Source organism: Suricata suricatta, chromosome 7, assembly GCF_006229205.1.
Source record: "Suricata suricatta isolate VVHF042 chromosome 7, meerkat_22Aug2017_6uvM2_HiC, whole genome shotgun sequence".
NCBI classification, from domain to species: Eukaryota; Metazoa; Chordata; class Mammalia; order Carnivora; family Herpestidae; genus Suricata; species Suricata suricatta.
Window position 1 is genome coordinate 28,499,499 of NC_043706.1, and position 20,126 is coordinate 28,519,624.

General features: G+C 46.3%; 2 protein-coding genes across 5 annotated transcripts; one reads left to right on the top strand and one right to left on the bottom strand.

The window, feature by feature from the left end:
• Positions 1-1,116: 1,116 nt before the first annotated feature.
• GNL1 (G protein nucleolar 1 (putative)) lies at positions 1,117-8,561 on the bottom strand. The gene is made up of 12 exons (XM_029943871.1): positions 8,214-8,561; positions 7,635-7,800; positions 7,114-7,250; positions 6,806-6,957; positions 6,642-6,713; positions 5,491-5,698; positions 5,226-5,321; positions 4,627-4,821; positions 2,489-2,667; positions 2,249-2,411; positions 1,863-2,003; positions 1,117-1,478 (listed from the first exon to the last, which is right to left on the bottom strand). Exons 1-12 carry the CDS (start codon positions 8,284-8,286, stop codon positions 1,237-1,239), a joined length of 1,824 nt encoding a protein of 607 aa, XP_029799731.1. The 5' UTR covers positions 8,287-8,561; the 3' UTR covers positions 1,117-1,236.
• A 196-nt stretch (positions 8,562-8,757) lies between these two features.
• Positions 8,758-14,869, top strand: PRR3 (proline rich 3). 4 transcript variants are annotated; one of them, XM_029943872.1, is made up of 5 exons: positions 8,758-9,497; positions 10,215-10,277; positions 12,467-12,649; positions 12,997-13,287; positions 13,567-14,869. In XM_029943872.1, the coding sequence occupies exons 1-5, from the start codon at positions 9,392-9,394 to the stop codon at positions 13,671-13,673; spliced, it is 750 nt and encodes a 249-aa protein (XP_029799732.1). In that variant the 5' UTR covers positions 8,758-9,391; the 3' UTR covers positions 13,674-14,869. The 4 variants fall into 4 exon arrangements, with proteins under 4 accessions (XP_029799732.1, XP_029799735.1, XP_029799734.1 ...); XM_029943873.1 differs by lacking the exon at positions 8,758-9,497 and adding an exon at positions 11,631-11,703 and having other exon boundaries at positions 10,229-10,277; XM_029943874.1 differs by lacking the exon at positions 12,467-12,649 and having other exon boundaries at positions 8,768-9,497.
• The last annotated feature ends 5,257 nt before the right edge of the window (positions 14,870-20,126 follow it).

The window sequence follows — 20,126 nt, forward strand, 5'->3', positions numbered from 1 at the left end:
CTGTTAAACAATACTTTTTGCTACCACTCAACCCAGAAAACACGGTGACAGCCAACAAAACAAATCCCATTCTCCTTTTCCTCCAAGAAATAGTTCTAGGAGTCCAGTTGCTTGCTTAACAAAGAAGTACAGCAAATGTTAAAATACCCTGACTCACAAGAGAGCTGACTGCTGCTGAAATGCACATGACTCCATAAGATACCTCTGTCTACCTGCTGACTTCTAGCTCAGACACTACAATGCTCGTTTTTGCTCCATCCCCAAACCAGGATAAATGGGATTCTGAAGATTGATTCTGTGCCTTCCCTTATGAAGAATCTCACTGACCTTCCGTGAGTGTGGACCTTTAAGTAATAAAGCTTAACACTGTACTTAAGAAGCTGGTCTGCTCAAATCAGAAGTGTGCACACTAGTTGTTTGCCAGTAATTAAGATGCTACTTCTACACATTAATCACCATTTTCACAAACACCGTCTTGACTAAAAATTCTTTCAACAGTAAGTCCTAGAATTATAGTGTATAAGCCCCAAATATTTGGAGAACATCACATACCCTTCTTAATTCAAAAACTTGGGTATGTGAAAATGGGATCTTAATCACAGCCACCCTGCATATTTAGGTCAGGTCCTGTTTGTGCATTTTTATATGCTCAGTACTTAACACAGATCCAGACAAACAGCTGGCCCTCAAAAATATTTCTTAAATTTGAATAAGTCCTGTGAAAATCTCACATACTGTAGACACCAGCTTGTCACACCTCTTACCACGTCTTCTCCAAAAAGCTAGGTATAACCCAAGTCTAGCAGCAGGGAACACACAAGGCTGCTGCTCAAATCTGAGAAAGAAGGTATGACATGAACTCCAAAAGAGGGTTGGATTTAGACCAGGCCTCAAAGCCTGAAGTGACCTCCAATCCCTATGTTGATAACAGGATTCATAAAGTGCAGAATGGAAAAGTGAGCAGAGATCGTGGATTTCAGGGCCTTAGAACCCGGTGAAGTAACCCTTAAGAGAGCTCTTCCTTCCCAAAAAGGATACACAAGAAAAGAAAGGAGAAAAAGAGAGAGGCCTCCCATAGCTGTTGGCCTAAAACAGCCGCTCTCACCTCAGTCCATCTGGGGAAGGGGCTACAAAGCAGACAATCTTTATTCACAATTGGGATGGCAGGGGGAAAGGACCCCCAGGTCAGTCCAAAAGCAGAGATACTGGGTGGAGCAGATGGTGTAGGGCAAGGACTCAGCACTCGTCCTCGCCCAGTAGGGCATAAGGGTTTCGGGCAGCCAGGCTGGACCCTGGAGCTGAAGTTGGGGTGTCCTCATCCCCTTCCCCCTCCTCATCCGCATCTCGGTCCTCCTCTCCCTCCTCCTCACAGGAGCTGCTCAGCTCTTCTTCTTCCTCCTCCTCCTCATCACCTGCTGGCCCCACCCTGCCTTGCAAAACCACCAACTCTGTGGTCTCCGGATGGGACTCCCAGGTGCCTGGGGAACCAAAACAAGAAAAGAATGGGGGAGAGTTTTAAGCAAGGAACTAAAGCCAGAGAAAGGGAAGAAGCAAAAACTAAGAGTAACAATCAGTTTTGTAGCTGCTAGTATTCATTCATTCATTCATTCATTTGTTCATTCGTTCATTCAAACTTCCATGTGCTGGGCATAGGACAGAAGCTCTGCATACATGAACTCTACTTTCTACCACCACCTTGCCAGGAGGCAACTATCACTCTGCTTTTGCAGATCAGGAAACTGTCTCAAAGATACTTAGTAACACAGAGCTAGCTGACAGGTATAGAATCCAGATCTGACCCTGGGCCACAAAGCCCACACCCTTTTGCCTACGTTATAGTACAGGAACACTGGCTGTCTGACCTTTCTGTTCACTGTAGCCTGGCGGATGAAAACACAGGCTGAGGCGGCCATCCAGTGCCAGCCGCAGGAGGCTATTGGCTGCTCTGTACACATCGTTCCGGGCTGCCTTGGCTGTCTTATAACCACGTTTCTCTGCCCAGGCTGAAGAACGAAAAGAATAATGGGGAGGAAAGCCATTAATCAAGCTCAGTCACCATCACTCTATTCCCATAACATAGTCCTCCCAGTTTTCTCCAGAACATCCCAGGCCACAGATCTTGCTGGCTCCCCAATAGAAATCCAAGCATGAGTAGCCAGGTATTTTACCAAGGGCAGAACCTCTGAAAAGAGGAGAGGAGATAGGACAGCATAAAAGGCAGGGGAGAAGCCAGAATCATGGAGCTCACCTTCACAGATGTCCCAGGCACACCAGGGATGTTCTGCTGAAGGATCCTTGGCCTCTGGATGGCGTAAGTGAAGCAGGACCTGCACAGGGATTCGAGATGCCAGATAGCCCACTGCAGTGTATGGTTCCTGGATTTGGGCAATGGGGTAGATCCCTGCCAGAACCTGAGGGGAAACAAGAATGCTCAGTCTGTTCTCGGCCTTCTGCTTTCTCTCCCTCCCTGCCCCCTCTATCCCCATACCTGCAACTGCCTGGGCAGAAGGGAGGGGAATATGAGGCCAGGGCAGTCACAGAGCTTCACAGAGGGGGTGAGAAAGTAGGTCTGAAAGTATCGGGTGTGCCCGGGGGTTCTGGAGACACTCACGACCTTCCGCCCCACCAGCCCGTTGATCAGCGAGGATTTTCCCACATTGGGGAAACCTGAGAAAGGCAAGAAAAATTAACACTGGACAGATCTCCACTCTGTGACAGGCACGACTATCGCTATAGAGAAAAAGGGAAGTAAGGCTCAGAAATCAAGGAAGCAGTATAACCTTACAAGTTTCAAATTAGGCTCTCGGCTACCAGGGTTGAATCCTGCCTCTCCACTAATCAGCTTTGTAACCTCAAGGCAATTTGCTTCACTTTCTGAGCCTCTGTTTCCTCATTTTACAAGTGAGCGATCAAGATTAAATACAACAGAAAACAAATACAACTGTGTGGTTCAGTGCATGGAGTAGACCAAATGCCTAACACAAGTGAAACATGTATCTCATAATCATCACAAGTTCTTCAAGGAGAAAACTGAAAACCCTTGGGGCTCATTGCTGCTCTCTTCAGGACCACCTCCATCATTCTGGGTGACTTTGGTATCTGTACAGGTGTTTTGTTTAGCACTCTGGCCTCTCAGTGCTCGCATCTATCTTCCAAAGATCATTTTCCTCAACCAGCTACTGCCAAGGTCGTACTCTGGACCTTGTCACTTCATACCTACAAAATCTCAACCACAGGCACCACTCTCTCTGCTCTGACATTCTATCAATTCAGCTTACTTACTCTGTTTCCTCGGTTCTAATACATCTTCAACTCTGACTCTAGTACAGGACCACTATTTAATAACCAGACTCAGGTCCTTACTTCCCTTCTTACCCACCTGAGATCCCAGGCCCCAGCTCTATAGCCAGTAGCTTTCACACTTGAGGTCACCTTGAACTCCTTGGTCCTGCCCCTCTCCTCCATCTTACTCAACCCCATGGCTCCCATCCCCCAATGCTCGATATTGTGGCTTATCCAAAACTCACCAAGCTCATTCCCACATGAAGACCCTCTCATCTACTGACCCCTTGGTCAGGAAGGCCCTTTTCCCCATTCTCTCCAAATGACTACTTCCTCTCAACATCCTGGGCTCTTCTCAGAGTGCGCTTTGCATGAGAACCCTCCTCGCTGGATCACTCTCTACCTTTCACTGCCCCTAAATAATGATTTCAGGGCACCTGGGTGGCTCAGTTGGTTAAGTGACTGACTTCGGCTCAGATCGTGATCTCATGGTTTGTGGGTTCGAGCCCTACGTCGGACCCTGTGCTGACAGCTCAGAGTCTGGAGCCTGCTTCAGATTCTGTGTCTCCCTCTCTCTCTGTCCCTCCCCCATTCATGCTCTGTCTGTCTCAATAATAAATAAACATAAAAAAATTTTTTTAATATGATTTCAAATCATGAATCAACTTAGTTTCTAGGAGATAAGTTTTGTGAGAGTAAGGACTTTTCTGCTATTTTCACAGGAGCTTAACTGGCACTCAGCAAATATTTGCTAAGAACTAGAGGTAAATCCAAACTCAGGACTGCCTATCCCACAGCAAAGGAAAGGATCTCTGGGCCCTAATGCTATATTCCTCTCATCCCCAAAAAGAGCAGAGATAGGCTATTAATTCAGGGAAGATTCTCCTTGACAACAAACTTAATTGGATAAGATTCAGAAAAATACAAATGCTAACAAAGCTCCTGCTCTGATTAATGATTGCTCTACTATGGATTGATTACTACCATGGACACAGTTAAAATCCATGTCTTTCAGAATAATGCCTGGTACCCAGTACCACATAAATGTTAAATTTCAACTCATGATTATCACTATCTGTCAGGCATCATTAGGTTCTCTGTATGCCATTCCCCTCATTCCTCATATTCGTTCTAATTGGGCATCAGCATCCTCATTCTAAAAATCAAAGTAACTAAGACTCAGAATGGGTAAATAACTTGCTCAAAATTAATAAGAGCTAAGGAAAGTGAAATTTAACTCAGGGGTGCCAGGATCCTTCCACTATCGCTGATACCCTCCTTTTCCAAAGAGTGAAACTCTGTAACTCATAGGAGGTCGCCATGGATGGGCCATCACTTCCTTACCCACACAGCCAATGGTCACCACCCCGTCTTTGTAGCGCTCCCGGGTTGGGCCCGTTGGCTCCATCGCTGAGTCAGTCTGCTGCTCCACAAGGACTGCAGGTCCATCCTCTTCTTCCTCCTCCTCCCCAGAGCCATTTCCCCAGGTGGCCCCAGCCACATCTCGGGCAATCTTCTCCCGCCAGCTGCTTAAGTCCACTGTTCAGGGAAGGAGAATATGATGAAGGTTCTCCCCAGGGCCACTGTAGATGACTGCACAGACTATGCACTGCACAGCTAATGTAATTGGAGCCCTGAAGGGTTGGAGAGTGCCAACCTGCACAACACATTCTCCCCAGCCTTCACTTGATCCCACATAGAAATCATGTGAATTTTGAGTTTCAGGAAAATACTGGGAAGACTGAAAGCAACAGACCCCTGGGCTCCTGTCTACCTGCTGCCTCTGTCCACCAAGTCAGTCTGCTCCCTCTTCTATCTCACCCCCTGGCTTCTTGCCTACATCCATAAAGAAGGGGTTGACTTCAGGGAAGGTAAGCAAAATGACTCCAAGCCTTGGGCCTTCCACATTATCATCCCACAGCTCCCCTCTAAGAGGTATATACCTTTCCCCATAGTGATGGCTTCACAGGCTCTCAGTAACTGCTCTGGCCCCAGGGCCCGAGTCCATCCTCTCCCCCGTCTCCGATTCTTCTTCAAAACTGAGATCAGAGGGCACAAAAGCGTTAGCACATGGGCTTATGCACCCCATCTCACCCACCACCCTTAAGCCCAATATCAGGTACTCCTTTGTCAACAAGCCTCTCTAGTCTCCCTGTTGTTCCCTACCACCCCACCTCTCCCATGCTGCCTTCCTCATTGCCCACTCACCGCTACTAGGGTCCTGTGGGGTGCGGGGGTCCCGAGGGAAAGAGGTAAAAAGGACTATATGGAGCTGGGGATAGTGTTGGTGAAAATAATGCTTCCAGGCAACCACGAGAGCCGGTGGGGCTAGATCCACCTTGTTCAGGACCAAGACCAAGGCCAACCCAAGTTCTCCAGTCACGTACTCGTAAAGTGCTGGTGGGAAATTCACAACCTGGGACAGGGTTGGTGAGAGGAGGGAGCAATGAGAGATCAACCCAGAGTTCCCTGCCTCCAGCTCCCCACTCACCAGGCACAGCTCAGAAACTCTGGTGGTAGCAGATTCTGGGGCAAAAGGGTAAATCAGCCAAACTAAACTAGGAAAATAAAGTAATGGTAAGCAATACCTGTGCATTTGTGTCTGAGGGACTTCTTACAGGTCCTAATTAGGGATGGAAATGAGCCAAACACAAAAGAAGGAAATAGTGATACCTAGCACACTGGGATAAAGGTTGGGGTCAGGCATAGGAGTGGGAGTTGGGATAAAACTTAACACCTATTTTTATGTGCACGAACCTATCTATGTTTATACACATGCATGTTTATACATGTATGTGTGTGCATGTTTATGGCCAGCATGTGTGACTGTGTGAGTGCATGTGAGCACACACATAAGTCTATGAGTATGTGTACCAATGCATGTATATATGTTAAGGACTTCTAAATATTCCCACAGACCTCCCTTTCTCCCACTAGAGAACAACAGTGAAGTGGTAGAGCCAGGTTAACACAAGGGTCATCTAGCAGCAGACTAGAGCCTGAACCACTATCTTAGTAATCCATGTGAGGCTGAATTCTGTAGTGAATGATGTGATGCCTTCACAGAATCCCTTGGAGCTCCACACTAGAACTTTCTATTGCTCTAGCTCTGGTGGGATTGTAAATAAGACATGTAGTTTTTCATCAAAGGAAGTAGAGAGTCAATTAACCAGAGCAGAAGTGACAAGCTGTGACACTGATGAATAAAAGATTGACCTCTTGACTGCAGACATCAGTATGAGGTAGAGAAGACTAGAAATAAAGGATACCTCTCCATCTCCCAACTTTTGCTTCTGTCCTTTACCCCACAAAAATCTTCCTTCTCCCTCCCCGTTGCCACCCTCATCCCCAGTACTCACTGGATGTCGGATATCAGTGATAAGCAGGACAATGTCAGACATTTCCAACACACGCCACAGCTGCCTCCATGTCTAAAAAAAAAACATCAGTGGAAGAGTACCTCTCCTGCCCGACCCCAGACCAATCTGACCAAGGGTCACTTCTGTCCCCACTGCGTTCTCACCTCCAGATTATGCTCAAAGTAGCTGAGTTTCTCAGAGGTATAAGCCCCATGAATCTTCACAAGATACTCCTGGAAGCTACGTTCCTCCTGGCTCATTAGCTGCTCCTTGGACATCTCATAGCTCCAAGGAGGGCGTCGGGGAAAGTCCAGGACTGAGAAATCAAGAAAAAGTCCAGGTAAGACTGAGAATAGTTTCATGGCTCAAGAGTGCATCCCAGACCTCTCATTCCTAGAAGTCTGGTCTTCCTCCTCCAAGTTCCTTCCCCCAGCCCATTGCCACTCCCAAACATCCAGTGTTGAGCCCTCACCTGAGCCAGGCTGATAGACCTCTCGGATGTCCAGCTCCAGCAGCTTAGCACTGACCGGCTGTAGCACTTGCTCCCGGGCTGCTTTCTTTCTCCTTTCCACCTCCTCCCGGCTGTCTCGCTCAAAGTGCAGCCGGTATCTAATGGGACAGGGACCACGCCATCTCTTGCAATCCTGAGACCACCAACTCCCCTCTTGGGCAGACAACTTCGTAGACCTTTCTCTTCAGAGTTGTTCAAGTCTCCTTTCAGTAAGCCCTCCCTCAAGTCTCTCTTTCCTGCAGTATTCGACTCTCCGGTAAGCCTCGCCCTTCTAAAAGCCAAGAACTCTCTCTCCAGCCCCTCCAGAAGGGAGAATTGTGGCCTGCTCTGATGAGCCCAGCTGCCTGCGGAGAACCGTGGCATCCCAGCCCTATCTCCTCCACCAACAATAGCCTGCTTTCCCCCAACGCACACATCCGGGTAGGCAGGGAAGCCCCCACCAATACACCACCCCACACCTCTCCCCCCACCCCCACTCTCACCGATTTGGGTCATAGCCTCGAGGACCCAGCCCCTGGGAAGGCTGCTGGTTTAGCCTGCGGATATGATGGGTCACAGACTCCCCGTCCGAAGTGTCGGTTTGCTCCTCCCGCCGCTCCCGGCTCCCGCTGCGGCTGTTGGAACTGGATCGCAGCCCATCTTGGAGCCCTGCGGGGAGGAGGCGGTGACGCCAGAGCTGTCAGGTTCGAAGGGACCATAAGACCCCCTCCTCGGTCAACCTGGCTTCTTCTCACCAGACCTCACTTCTTTTGAGGCCGGGGACTCCCAGCCATCCCACTCAAGACCCTACCGGATGTACGTGGGGGTAGTCATTCCTGCACCAGGGACCTGCAAGGATGGCGCCTCGTTAGAGCGAGAGGAGTTCCCCTCCCCCAACTCTCCATCCTTTCCCATTCTTTCCAAGGAGCCTGAGGTGAGAGAATCCCCTCTGCGGTAGCCCGCGAGCGTCTGCGCAAGGCCTCCACCCACTCCCACGCCCCGCAAAGGGGCGGCCGGCACACCCCTCCTTCCAGATGTGCTGGAGCCCGAGCCCCGCCCCCTCCCCTGGCTCCTACACTGACCTCGCTTCCGCTCCCGCTTGTCTTGCAACTGTTTCTTCTTTTGCTTCACGCTGAAGGGCTTCTTTCTCGGCATGGCCTGGACCAGTCACCTGGCCCAACCTCCGCCAGCCTCAACGGACTCCCCTCCGGCAACCCCCGCCGCAAGGGCCTGGGACCCTAGAGGGGGCGGGGCTATGAGGTGACGTCAGCGAGCGGGCCTGGCCGATTCGCCCCAGTGGCCTGGGTGGAAGGCGGACGAGGGGAAATACAGCCACTTCCCTCTGGAGCGAGGCGAGCGGAAGATGCAGGGTGGGCTACCCGCACGTGAGACTCTGTGGCATGGAGAGGGTGCAGCTGCTGCAAGGAAGGAGGCGCGCGTGGGAGGATCAAGCTAACTTCGTCACGGACGCTACCAACTCGTGTTCGGAAGAGGGGAGACGCGTGTCATCACTACCTTGCGCGCTGGGAAGCTACCACTTACCTGGAGGGGGCGGTGGAGCGGAGGGCGGGTCCTACCACCTAGGGGAGAGAGAGGCGTGGATGCACTGAAGTTACTTTACCAACCCGCGGGCTTGACCTTTGTGGAAAGACCGGACTGCGTGTCTTGGCAATGAAGTCAAGTTGCTGAGCTACACTGGGGACAGGGTCAGACGTCTTGAGGGGCGGAATGGCAGTCTGAAGAGTCCTGGACTCCACTCTCCTGGGACCCAAACTCCTTGTAGGAGCAATGATAGGGAACAGGTTTACAGACCATAAGGGCAAGCGCAGACGAAGAGGGAAACCCAGGCGGGGCAAGGACTTTTGAAGAGAGGTCAGAGGGCACGAAGTTGTGCCTGCAACTGTTACCATAGTAACCCGGGACCGGATGTGGCGACTTTAAGGTGCGACAGCTCTCAGGCCTCCTGACCCGAGAGCCTATAGACTCTATAGCACATTTTGAGGAGCTGGTTGTCGGGTCTTTTCAGCGAGGGAAGAAGAGAGGAATTTCCTTTTAAGCATTTATAGGAACGCAACAAAAACTTGAGACTGCCATTGTGTCTGGCAGAGACCAAGCCCCACAAAAGCTCCGGGAGCGTTCCGGAAATGAAGGGGCAGGAGCCTCAGCCTCTCAGTCCACCCACCGGAAGCGGAAACAGAATCCCGGCGTGCCCCTTCCTCACTGCCCTCCAAATCCCGCTGCAGCCATTGCCGCAACCACGATGCCCAAACGAAAGAAGCAGAATCAGCAGCAGCATCCTCCACCACAGCGGCCCCCGCTGCCAGAGCGGGAAGAGACTGGAGACGAGGAGGATGGGAGTCCCATAGGTGAGGAGCTGGGTAGGGGTGTACACATGCCTGTCAGCTGGTCAAGGCAAGGGGTTGGGGTCTGAAAAGGTGCGGGGAAAGGGGCTCTAAAGGAAGGAGGAAGGGCGCAAACGCTGGGGCGGGGATAGGAGGCTGTCCGATGTGGAGTCTTGGGCGAGTTCTCTTCCTTAACTCCTCAACTTCCATCCGGCCCCTAACCTTTCTGAAGAAGACAAGGGAGGAAAGGATAAAGAGCTCGTGTGCGCAGCCGCAGAACGGCAAGGGCGGGGCGGGGGGGCGCCTAGAGAGGTTGCAGATTGCTATGTCTAGGATAACAACTTTAGACCAGACTTGCACAGAGCACTGAACTGCTCTGGGACGGGGGTAAGGGAATTGCTCTGATTGACCAGTAATTAAGGAGGGTGATAGCATTACCTCTGGAATCACCTGGGATGTTTTGGATAGCAACTGTATAAGGGAAAGAGAAAGCTGTAGGTATCCTTTCTGCATTGTGTGCTCTCCTTAACTGAGTCTTTACTTTTTTTTTTTTTTTTTTTTGCGCAAACTCTGAGGAGCTTTGCCGAGGAAAGGGCAGGTAGATGGGCTAACAACTTGTAACACTGCTGAGAATGTATCTGGCTTTGCTGATTGGATTAAGAGATGAGTAGCAGAAAACCATAATAGGATCATCAGTACTTTAGTCCATTCTGGTGACTATATTTTCATGTCTACTCTTAGGACCACCCAGCCTTCTGGGCCCTCCTCCCATGGCTAATGGAAAGCCTGGTGACCCCAAGTCAGGTGAGGACAAGGGGGGATTCTGATCCTTTGATTAGGTAGGTCCTGAAGAAGGGAGCGAGGGAGGGACTAAAATTCAGGACCAAAAGATCAGATATTCTTTACATAAATGAATGGAGAAATGTTGTATACTTACAGGCTGGAAAGTTCAATGATGTAAAAATGTTACTTCTTCCCAAATTGATTTACAGATTCACTGCAGTCCCAGTGACAATCCCTATAATGGAAATAAGTATTCTATGTTATTACATGGAAATGCAAAGGACCAGGCTGAGAAATTGCAAAGACAGTCTTGAAGTAGAAGAACTTATTACTGTAAAGCTAAAGCTATAGTTATTGTGATGTGGTATGGGCATAAGTCAGTATCCCAGTACAAAGAGTCTAGTAACAGGCCTGCACATATGTAGATACTTCATTTGTGATGAAGATGGACCGGAAATAGTGGTCATTTCAGTAAATGATACTGGATCAAATGGATATTCATGGTGGGGGGGATGAAATCTGAACTATTCATACCATATGTAAACATCAATTCCATGTGAACTGTAGATCTGATTGATAAAGGTAAAGAAAACAAATATATTTCATAGTCTTAGAGGAGAGTTCTTAAACAGACAAGAAGCAGACACACACCATAAAGAAAAGATTGATAAACTGAACTGCATTAAATTTTTATTAAGCAAAAACCATTAAGAAATTAATAGGAAGCCAGAGATTAGAAGGTATTTGCAATAAGTATTACCGGTAAAGAGCTCATATCTGGAATATATACAGGACTTTTCTAGACAGCCTGTTAGAAAAATGGGCAAAGGACCAGAGCAGCTGGCTCTCAAAAACTGAAACTGAAATCTAAATAACCAAGAGCATGTCAACAAGAACTCAAGCATCATTAGTTGTCAAATAACTGAAAGATAAAAACTCACCACTTTGAAGTTGAGACCCTTGTGCACTGTTGGTGAGATAGTAAAATGATGCAATTCTATGGAAAGTACTATAGCGTTTCCTCAAAAAAATTAGAACTACCATGTGGCACAGCATTCCCACTTCTGGGTAGATATCCAAATGAATGGAAAGCAGAATCTTTTTTTTTTTTAACTTTTTTTTTTAACATTTATTTATTTTTGAGAGACAGAGAGACAGATCATGAGCAGAGGAGGGGCAGAGAGAGAGGGACACACAGAATCAGAAGCAGGCTTCAGGCTCTGAGCTGCCAGCACAGAGCCAGATGGAGGGCTCGAACCCACGAACTGAGAGATCATGACCTGAGCCGAAGTCGGACGCTCAACCGACTGAGCCACCCAGGTGCCCCGGAAAGCAGGATCTTGAAGAAATATTTGCACACTCCTATTCTTGCAGCACTATTTACAAAAGCCAAGAGCCAGAAGCAACCGAAATGTCCATTGAGAGATGAATGGATGTACAAAATATGGTATGTTCCTACAATGGAATATTATCCAGCCCCAAAAAGGAATACAGTCCTCTTGTATGCTGTATAGCACGGAAGAACCTTGAGGCCATCTTGCTAAATGAAACAAGCCAGTCACAAAAAGACAAATGTTGTATGATTCACTTATTTGGGGTATTGAAAGTAGTCAGATTCATAGAAACAAAGTAGAATGGTGGTTGCCAGGAGCTGGATGGAGGGGAGAAAAGAGTTTTAAGTACTTATACAGTGTAGTTTTGCAAGATGGAAAAATTCTAAAGATCTGGTTCACAACAGTGAGGATTTACTGAACACTATTGAAACATGCACTTAAAAATATTTAGATGGCAAATTTTAGGTGCCTGGCTGGCTCATTTGGTAAAGCATGCAATTCTTGATCTCAGAGTTGTGAGATTGAGCCCCATGTTGGGCACAGAGTTTGCTTAAAAAAAAAAAAAGACAGCACATTTTATGTTACATGTTCCACCACAATTTAAAAACAAACCAAACCAAGAAACCACTCCCCAGAATGGCAAAAATGAAAGAAATTGACAATACTAAGTGTTGTCAAAACTATGGAACAGTGACCAGTAGGAGTGTAAATTAGTACAGCCACTTTGAAAAGGAAAGTTTGACTTTATTAAATCTTATCGTACATATACCCTAGGGCCCAACAATACCTCTACTACGTTTATCCTCAACAGAAATGCATACATATGTGTAACAGAGACATGTATAAAAATGTTCATAGCAGCATTTTTCGTTATAGCCCCAAACTGGAATCCACCCACATGTCCACCATCAGTAGAATGGATAAATAAGTTGTTGTGTGTGCATGCAATGGGATACTACACTGCAATGAAAATGAACGAACTCCTGCTACAGGCAACCTGGATGAATCTCACAAACACGATGTTGAGCGAAAGGAGCCAGACAGAAAAGAATGCAGACTGTATGATTCCATTTATGCGAAATTCAAAAACAGGCAAAAACTAACCTATGGTGCTAGAAGTCAGGATAGTGGTTCCCTTTGGGGAGGAGGGTGGAATAGTGGGGGAGGAGGGGCACAAATGGGGGGAGGACTTATGAGTGCTAAGAAGGCTCTATCCCTTCACCTGGGTGGTAAAAACACAGGTGTGTTTACTTTGATGATAATTGAGTTGTGCTTTTAAAATTGGTGTGTTTTTCTGTATGTATATTGGACTTCAAATAAAAGTAAAGAAAAACACAGCTTTATCAGGATTAATGTGCACACTGATTATCTTTCCATGTTGTCTTTGTCTCTCTCTCTCTCTCCAGCTCTTCACAGAGGTCCTCCAGGATCAAGGGGACCAATGATTCCACCACTGCTGAGTCTCCCACCTCCTCCTCGGGGCAGAGGCCCAATTCGGGGGAGCCTAGGCCCCAGATGTGGCCCATATGGTCGTGGTTGGTGGGGAGCCAATACTGAACCTCCTTTTCCTGGACCAGGCCATGGGGGTCCTCCCAGGGGAGGCTTTCACAAAGAGCAGAGAAATCCTCGAAGGCTCAAAAGTTGGTCTCTTATCAAAAATACCTGCCCACCCAAGGATGGCCCCCAAGTTATGGAAGGTAAGGTACATTTTTTTTTTAATGCCTATACACATGTAATACCCATCACTTCAGAATGCCTGTGACTCTTTTCTTTTGGGCTATTCTTTGTCCTTTTGAAGTAGAAGTAGCCCTGAATGTGTTTTTCTCCCAGGAGAATGACTTCCATTATCACTACCACTACCAAATACCTGGAAGTGGTAGGGAGTAGGAAATCTGACTACCCTCTCTATTTCTGATTTTTGTTACATCTGTTTTCTTTCTTACATTTTAAACTCCGCAATTTTCACTTGTTCACAGACAAATCCAACCGCCCTGTCTGCCGACACTTTGCCAAAAAGGGCCACTGTCGATATGAGGACCTCTGTGCCTTCTACCACCCAGGCGTCAATGGACCTCCTCTGTGAGACTGTGCCTTCCCATCCAGACTGGAAGGAGCCCTCTGTGACCTAGTGGCCATATATTTCCCTGTGGCCCTGTGATGGCTACTGTGAGGCTGTTCCACCCATCACCCTCAGTCAGTGACACCCACTCCCATCCGTCACCTCCCTATTTGGGGGCCAGAGTTGTGTTTCATCACTGGTGCCCAGTGTGTGGTCTTTCTTCTGATCCAGCCTCCAGAGACTCGCCTTCAGGACCTCATCTTTGCTCCCTTCTGCTGCCTCCTGGATCCTCTTCCCCCTCACCAACTGACTGCTGAACAGGAAACTCTTTGGTGCTGTTTCTTGTGCATCTGTCGACCCAGCCCCCAATATTGCCCTCGATTCCTGAGAGCCCTGGAGCAGTTTCCTACCATTCCCTTCTAGCTGCTTAAGTCCTTTTTATGTGACAACCCCTATCCCCAAAGTTGCCGGTTGCTCTCTGAAACTCACCAAGTTGACCTGGGGTCAAGTATGGATGACTGGTGCAGAGTTACTCCCTGAAAGGCCACTCTCCCTGCTTTTGGATTTTGTAGTTTCTGCGTCAGTAGCATGATCCCTACCGCTCTGGTCTGTGATCACTGTGCTTTGTGAAACTGTGCATCCCCTCGTACGTAGCCTCTCTCAGTGTCTGTGGCATTTTTGTGACTTCCCAACACTAGAGTAAGTTTTTCTGCCAAAACAAGTGAGACTTGGTGCCCTTTAGACTTTTCATACCTCCCAATATGGGAGAATTGTGAACCTTTCTGCAAGACTGCCTCCCCGGTCTCCCCATCCTGGTGTCGGCTTTTCTGGGTTTGACACAAGCCCATGAGATGTCCTCTAAAGCTTCTGATGGGGAACCCCCTCCTCTCCAGCCCACTTTAGTTAGACCACCTCATTGTGAGGCCACCAGCCCTTTCGTCTGAATTCTGTGAATCTCCACCCAGCCTACCTTTGGGTGGAACCTGTACAGTACTGTCGCCCTTGTCCAACCTTCTTCCCTGCATCCCTGGCACTGGTTGTTTTCTGTGAAAACGGCAGTGAACAGGCTCAGTTTTGAACTGGCCCTGAGGAAATGGGTCAGGAGTTGTGTGGGCAAGAGGGAAGGATGAGAGCCGTTGGAGAACTGAGAATGAATTTTTTTCTTTTTAACATTTTTTTATATTAGTAATAAATGCAGTGGAAACAAGCATTTTCTTCAATCCCTGTGTTCCAGTCGTCTCTGGCGATCCAGATGAGGCTATTCTTGTTGGAGTCACTTTATTCTTTAACTTGTTCATACACAGTGGTAATGGAGAAGACAAAGTTTGAGTTTCTTTCAGTCTGAAGGAACCAGTGAGGTCCCATTAACCTATAAGCATCAAACACACCAGACTGCATTACGTTCAAGGATAAAGTTTTATTGGAAAAAGGAAAGGCCAAGTATCCATAGAGTAATTTTTAAATACTTTACCCATGTTTGTAGGTTTGATGTTTATGGGAGTGGTAATGACAAAATAGCCTTTCAACAAATAGTTCTGAAGCGACTGTGGGCCTGACAATATACTAGGCACTAGAAATAACAGACAAAAACAATTAATTTTAAATCTATAGGGGAGACCCATTAGTCAAAAAATCATGAACATGTGTAAGGCAGCACTTGTCAAAAGTAAGACATGAAAAGGGAGACTGGGAAGGTGACCTCAGACAAGCTCTGAAGGACAAGTAGGAGGTAAGGTGGGAGAGTGAAGTCCAAGTGTTTGCTTAGAGATTAGAGATGGAAAAAGCAGATGAGGCAGAAGAAAGGGGAACTAGACTGCTCAGAACCTTGCAGAATGTAGATTTAGGTCCTTTGATGGGTTTCATTCTAGGCAGGTAAGTATCATTGATTAGATTAGTTTTTCAAGGTTGACTCTATAAAGAGCTGGCCAGGCTTGGAAGTGCCTTCGAAAGGAACTTCAGTAGTCCAGGTGAGTTGTGATGATGGTATAGACTTGGGAGTGGAGTGGAAGAAAAGTAATTTGAAAATAGATCAAAATTAAAGTATTTTAGGTTTTTCAGGGTAGTTCTTGCTTGAATAACTACCATTTAAAAAGAGGTATTGGAAGAAAATGGGCGGAATGCTGCTGATTTGTTTTTGAAATTACTGGGTTAGCTGTGTTTTAAGACTTACAAGAAGAGAGAAAATAGGTATTTGTACATACAGGTTTGGTATTCAGATTAAAACTAGTGATGTAAATGAGTTTTTTGCATATAGGTGGTAGTTAAACTGTAAGCATAGAAACATCCATTCAATAAATATTAAGTACCTACTATGGTGCAATTTATCAGCTTATAAGTTCAGTTGTAACAGAAACCAAAACTAGTCTTAAAATAGAAGTTTATTTTTCACAATTTAAGAGGTAGACAGTCCAAGGCATCATGCCACCATGGGGTCCTCATGTACTTAGAATCTATCCCTACAGGTTTCAGCTCCATAATTCCTGGGGTCAGATCCTTTTATTCATGATTTGGGAAGTGAAGCTTTAGCTTGCTTATCCATGCTCCAAGCCTCAATATAGACCAGGAAGGGCAGAGGATACCAGCTGTGTTGGAGGAAATTTCCTTAAAGCTAATGCAACTTCAACTTTGTGCCACTGGTCATAACTTAGTCTGGCAGCCAACACCTAGCTGCCTGAAGCTTAAAAAAGTACTCTATTCAGGCAGCTACCTATTAAGCAAAATAATTGGACTTTGAGGATGAATATCTTTTCCTCTGCTAAAATGTGTGGATGCAACAGAATAAGACAAAGTGTGAATGCCCTCTAGCCAAAGACCACCAGCAACACATCTGTGGATGTGTTGGATTTATTTATTTTGCAGAGATTATATCAGCAGGAGGGTTAAGAATGACGGAATTAACGGTTGTGTTAGGTGATTTGGAGGGAGGGTTCAAGGAAATGAAATTGTTCTGGATTGGGTGCTGTCAGGAAGTGAGGACAATTCTATGATTGCACATCTTAATCTCATCTAGAAGGAAGGAGGAATGGAACATGGCTGTGACTGGTCAAAAAAGGCCATTTTAGTTGAGAGGAGGCTGTTTAATATTTATGGTTTGCACAGTGATTGTATCTTTGTGCTTAGACAAGATTCTAAACTTTGTCTTACTAATTTATGACAGTCACAGTAACCTTGTCTGACATTGGTATTCTGTAAGATTATGTTCAACCTGAGGACCATGGCCTAGCTGTTAAGATCAGGCCAATTCCCACTGTCATGGGCTGTTTTTCTCAAAAGTGAACAGATGAATAATTACATGTTGTGATTGGGGGTACTATATAGAGAATAATGGTTAGGGGCTACTCAAGATGTGATGGTTGGGATAGAACTCTGAAGAACCTGTTGCCGAAATCACAGAGGAGAATGTCAGATGGGAAGAAGAGAGGGCTCAGGATAACCTTGAGGAGGGCTGGCTTTTGATGGCCACATAAGGACAAGGATGAACCTGACAAGGAGATTGAGGAGGGATGGCCAGAGAGATCTGGGGAGAGATCTCAGCGTGTAGCGTCTTCTTATTGCTTGCTCTGTGCAAGGTACCATTTTCAAGTTTTTACATTTATTGTCTTATGTAAGTTTCACATTCATTCAATACTTTAATGTCTACTCTGGGCTAGGCACTGTTTAGGGGCTGGGGATATAACAATGAGAAAGACAAAATCCCCACCCATATGGTGCTTACAATCTTGAGGATGATATAGAATAAGTACATGTGTAGTAATAATCTTAAGTAATAAGTGCTCAGGGCACCTGGGTGGCTGTTGGTTAAGCGTCCAACTTTGGCTCAGGTCGTGATCTCACGGTTCTTGGATTCCAGCCCCCTCAGGCTCTGTGCTACAGCTAGATCAGAGCCTGGAGCCTGTCTTCAGATTCTGTGTCTCCCTCTCTCTGTGACCCTCCCCTGTTCATGCTGTCTCTCTTTTTCTCTAAAATAAATAAAAACAGTAAAAAAAATTTTAATCACTTAAAAAAATAATAAGTGCTCTAAAGAAAAAGTGAAGAAAGAGGCTGAAGAGTGACAGGTGGAGATAACAAGTCAATACTACAATTAGCGCCTTTTTGAGGAGGTAAAATGTGAATAGAGGCTGAAATTGAATAGAAAAGCAAACATATGAATGTTTGGGGGAAGTGCATTCCAAGCATAGGGAACATCACCCTTAGACAGGAATGAGTTTGAAGTAAAACAGAAGGCCAGTAAGGCTAGACTATGGGAGATGAGATCAGGAAGTTCAACAGGGGCCAGGTCATACAGAACCTGGTAAGCTCTGAGTGTTTTGAACAGCTGATTTACAATTTAAGTTTGTTTATTTTTGAGAGAGAGAGAGGGAGAGAGAGAGAGGGGGAGAGAGAGCGCGCGCTCTCAAGAGAGTCAGTCCCTTGAGACCAGGGGAGGTACAGAGAAAATTCCAAGCAGCTCCAGGCTTGAACTGGAGAATGACCTGAGGTGAAATCAATAGTCAGATGCTCAGCTGACTGAGCCACCTAGGTGCCGCAAAACTGATTTACATTTAAAAATTTTAATGTTCTGTTTTATTTTTGAGAGAGAAAGAGAGACTAGGGGAGGGGCAGAGAGACAGGAAGACGGAATCCGAAGCGGACTCCAGGCTCTGAGCTGTCAGCACAAAGCCTGATGCATGCTGAAACTCGAACCAGGAGATCATGACCTGAGCTGCAGCCATTCAGGCACCCCAACTGATTTACATTGTAAAACTGCCGCTAATGTAGGTGTGAAGATAGACTAGAGAATGAGACTGACATGAGGGCCACCAGTTAGGGGCCACTTTGGTGGTCCAGGGAAAAGAGATGGTGGCTTGGTCTAGTGTAAAAATGGAGAGAGGTGGGCAGATTTGGGATATGTCTTAGAGTCTCAGTTAATGGCAACTCTATCTTCCTACTTGTTCAGTCCAGAAAACTTAGTGTCATCCTTGAATTTTTTTTTTAGTCACACCTGACATCCAATACCCAATTCATTAACAAAACCTGCTAGCTCTTTTTCAAACATATCCAGAAATCAGTCATTTTTTCCACCTCCAATACCATCACCCTGGTCTGAGTCACCAACACCTCCTAACATGTCACCCTCCTTCTCCCTACCCTGTGTTTCCCCATTCCTCCCCACACTGTGCTCCTCAATTTATGAGAATAAACTTGAACAATTTATTCTCAGCTCAGCCTCCAAAGTCATCCTTTTAAAATGTAGGTCAGGTCATGTCACTGCTCTGCTCAAAACCTTGTAATGACTATCTTGACTATCTATTTTAGACAAGAATAGAAGCCAAATTCTTAAGATGACCTGCAAGACCCTTCCCAATCCAGACCTTGCTTTACTTCTCTGCCTTTCCAACAAATTCTTCTCATTCACAGTGCTCCAGCCACATTGGACTCCTTGCTATTTGCACTTCATATATGCCAAGTATACTTTTGTTATAGAGCATTGCTCTAGTTATTCCTTCTCCCAGAAAGGCTCCTTTCCTGGAAATCCATGCAGCCAAAAATCTCAGCTTCTTCAAGGATTTGCTTGAATTTCACCTCACTGAGGCTTCATGAACTGTCTAGTACTACAATCTCTGCCCTCCTGATACTTTTATCTTGACCTGTATTATCTTTTCTCCATAGCATTATTTCCCCTACTAGAAATGTAAGCAGAGATCTTTATTTCATTCACTGATCCCAGGAGCCTAGAAGAGTGCCTGGCATATACCATGTGCTTAATAAATATATACATTTAAAAACATTTTTTAATGCTTATTTCTGAGAGAGACAGTGTGAGTGGGGGAGGGCCAGAGAGAGGAAGCATAATCTGAAGCAGGCTCCAGGCTCTGAGCTGTCAGCACAGAGTCTGATGTGGGACTTGAACTCACAAGCAATGAGATCATGACTTGAGCTCAAGTCGGATGTTTAACTGACTGAGCCACCTGGGCATTACAATAAATATATTTTTTGAATAAATGAAGTAGACTTGGCTTGCTGATGAGGGGGAATTGAGAAAGAGAATGACCTTTCAAGTGTTGGGCCCAAGTAACTAAATGAAAGATGGTGTGATTTCTTGAAGGGAAACCTGGAAGAGAAACAGTTGAGTAAAAACAAGAACTCGGTTTTGTATCTACTAATTTGAGATATTTATTAGGGATCTCAGAGAAGATGGCCAATAAGCAGTTTGATTTGTGAGCCTGGAGCTGAGGGCAGAAGTTCGGGTCAAGAAGAGACATCCAGGGATATTCATCAGTTATGGATAGTAAAGTCATGAGACACAGTTGATATAAGTCTAGAAAGAGACAAATGTCAAAAAAATGTGCCCCAAAACATTTAGACTTCCAGAGAAACCAGGAGAGGGGCACCTGGGTGACTCAGTCGGTTAAGCGACTAACTTTTGATTTTGGCTCAGGTCATGGTCTCATGGTTCGTAAGATTGAACCTGAGTCATGCTCTGCACTGACAGTGCAG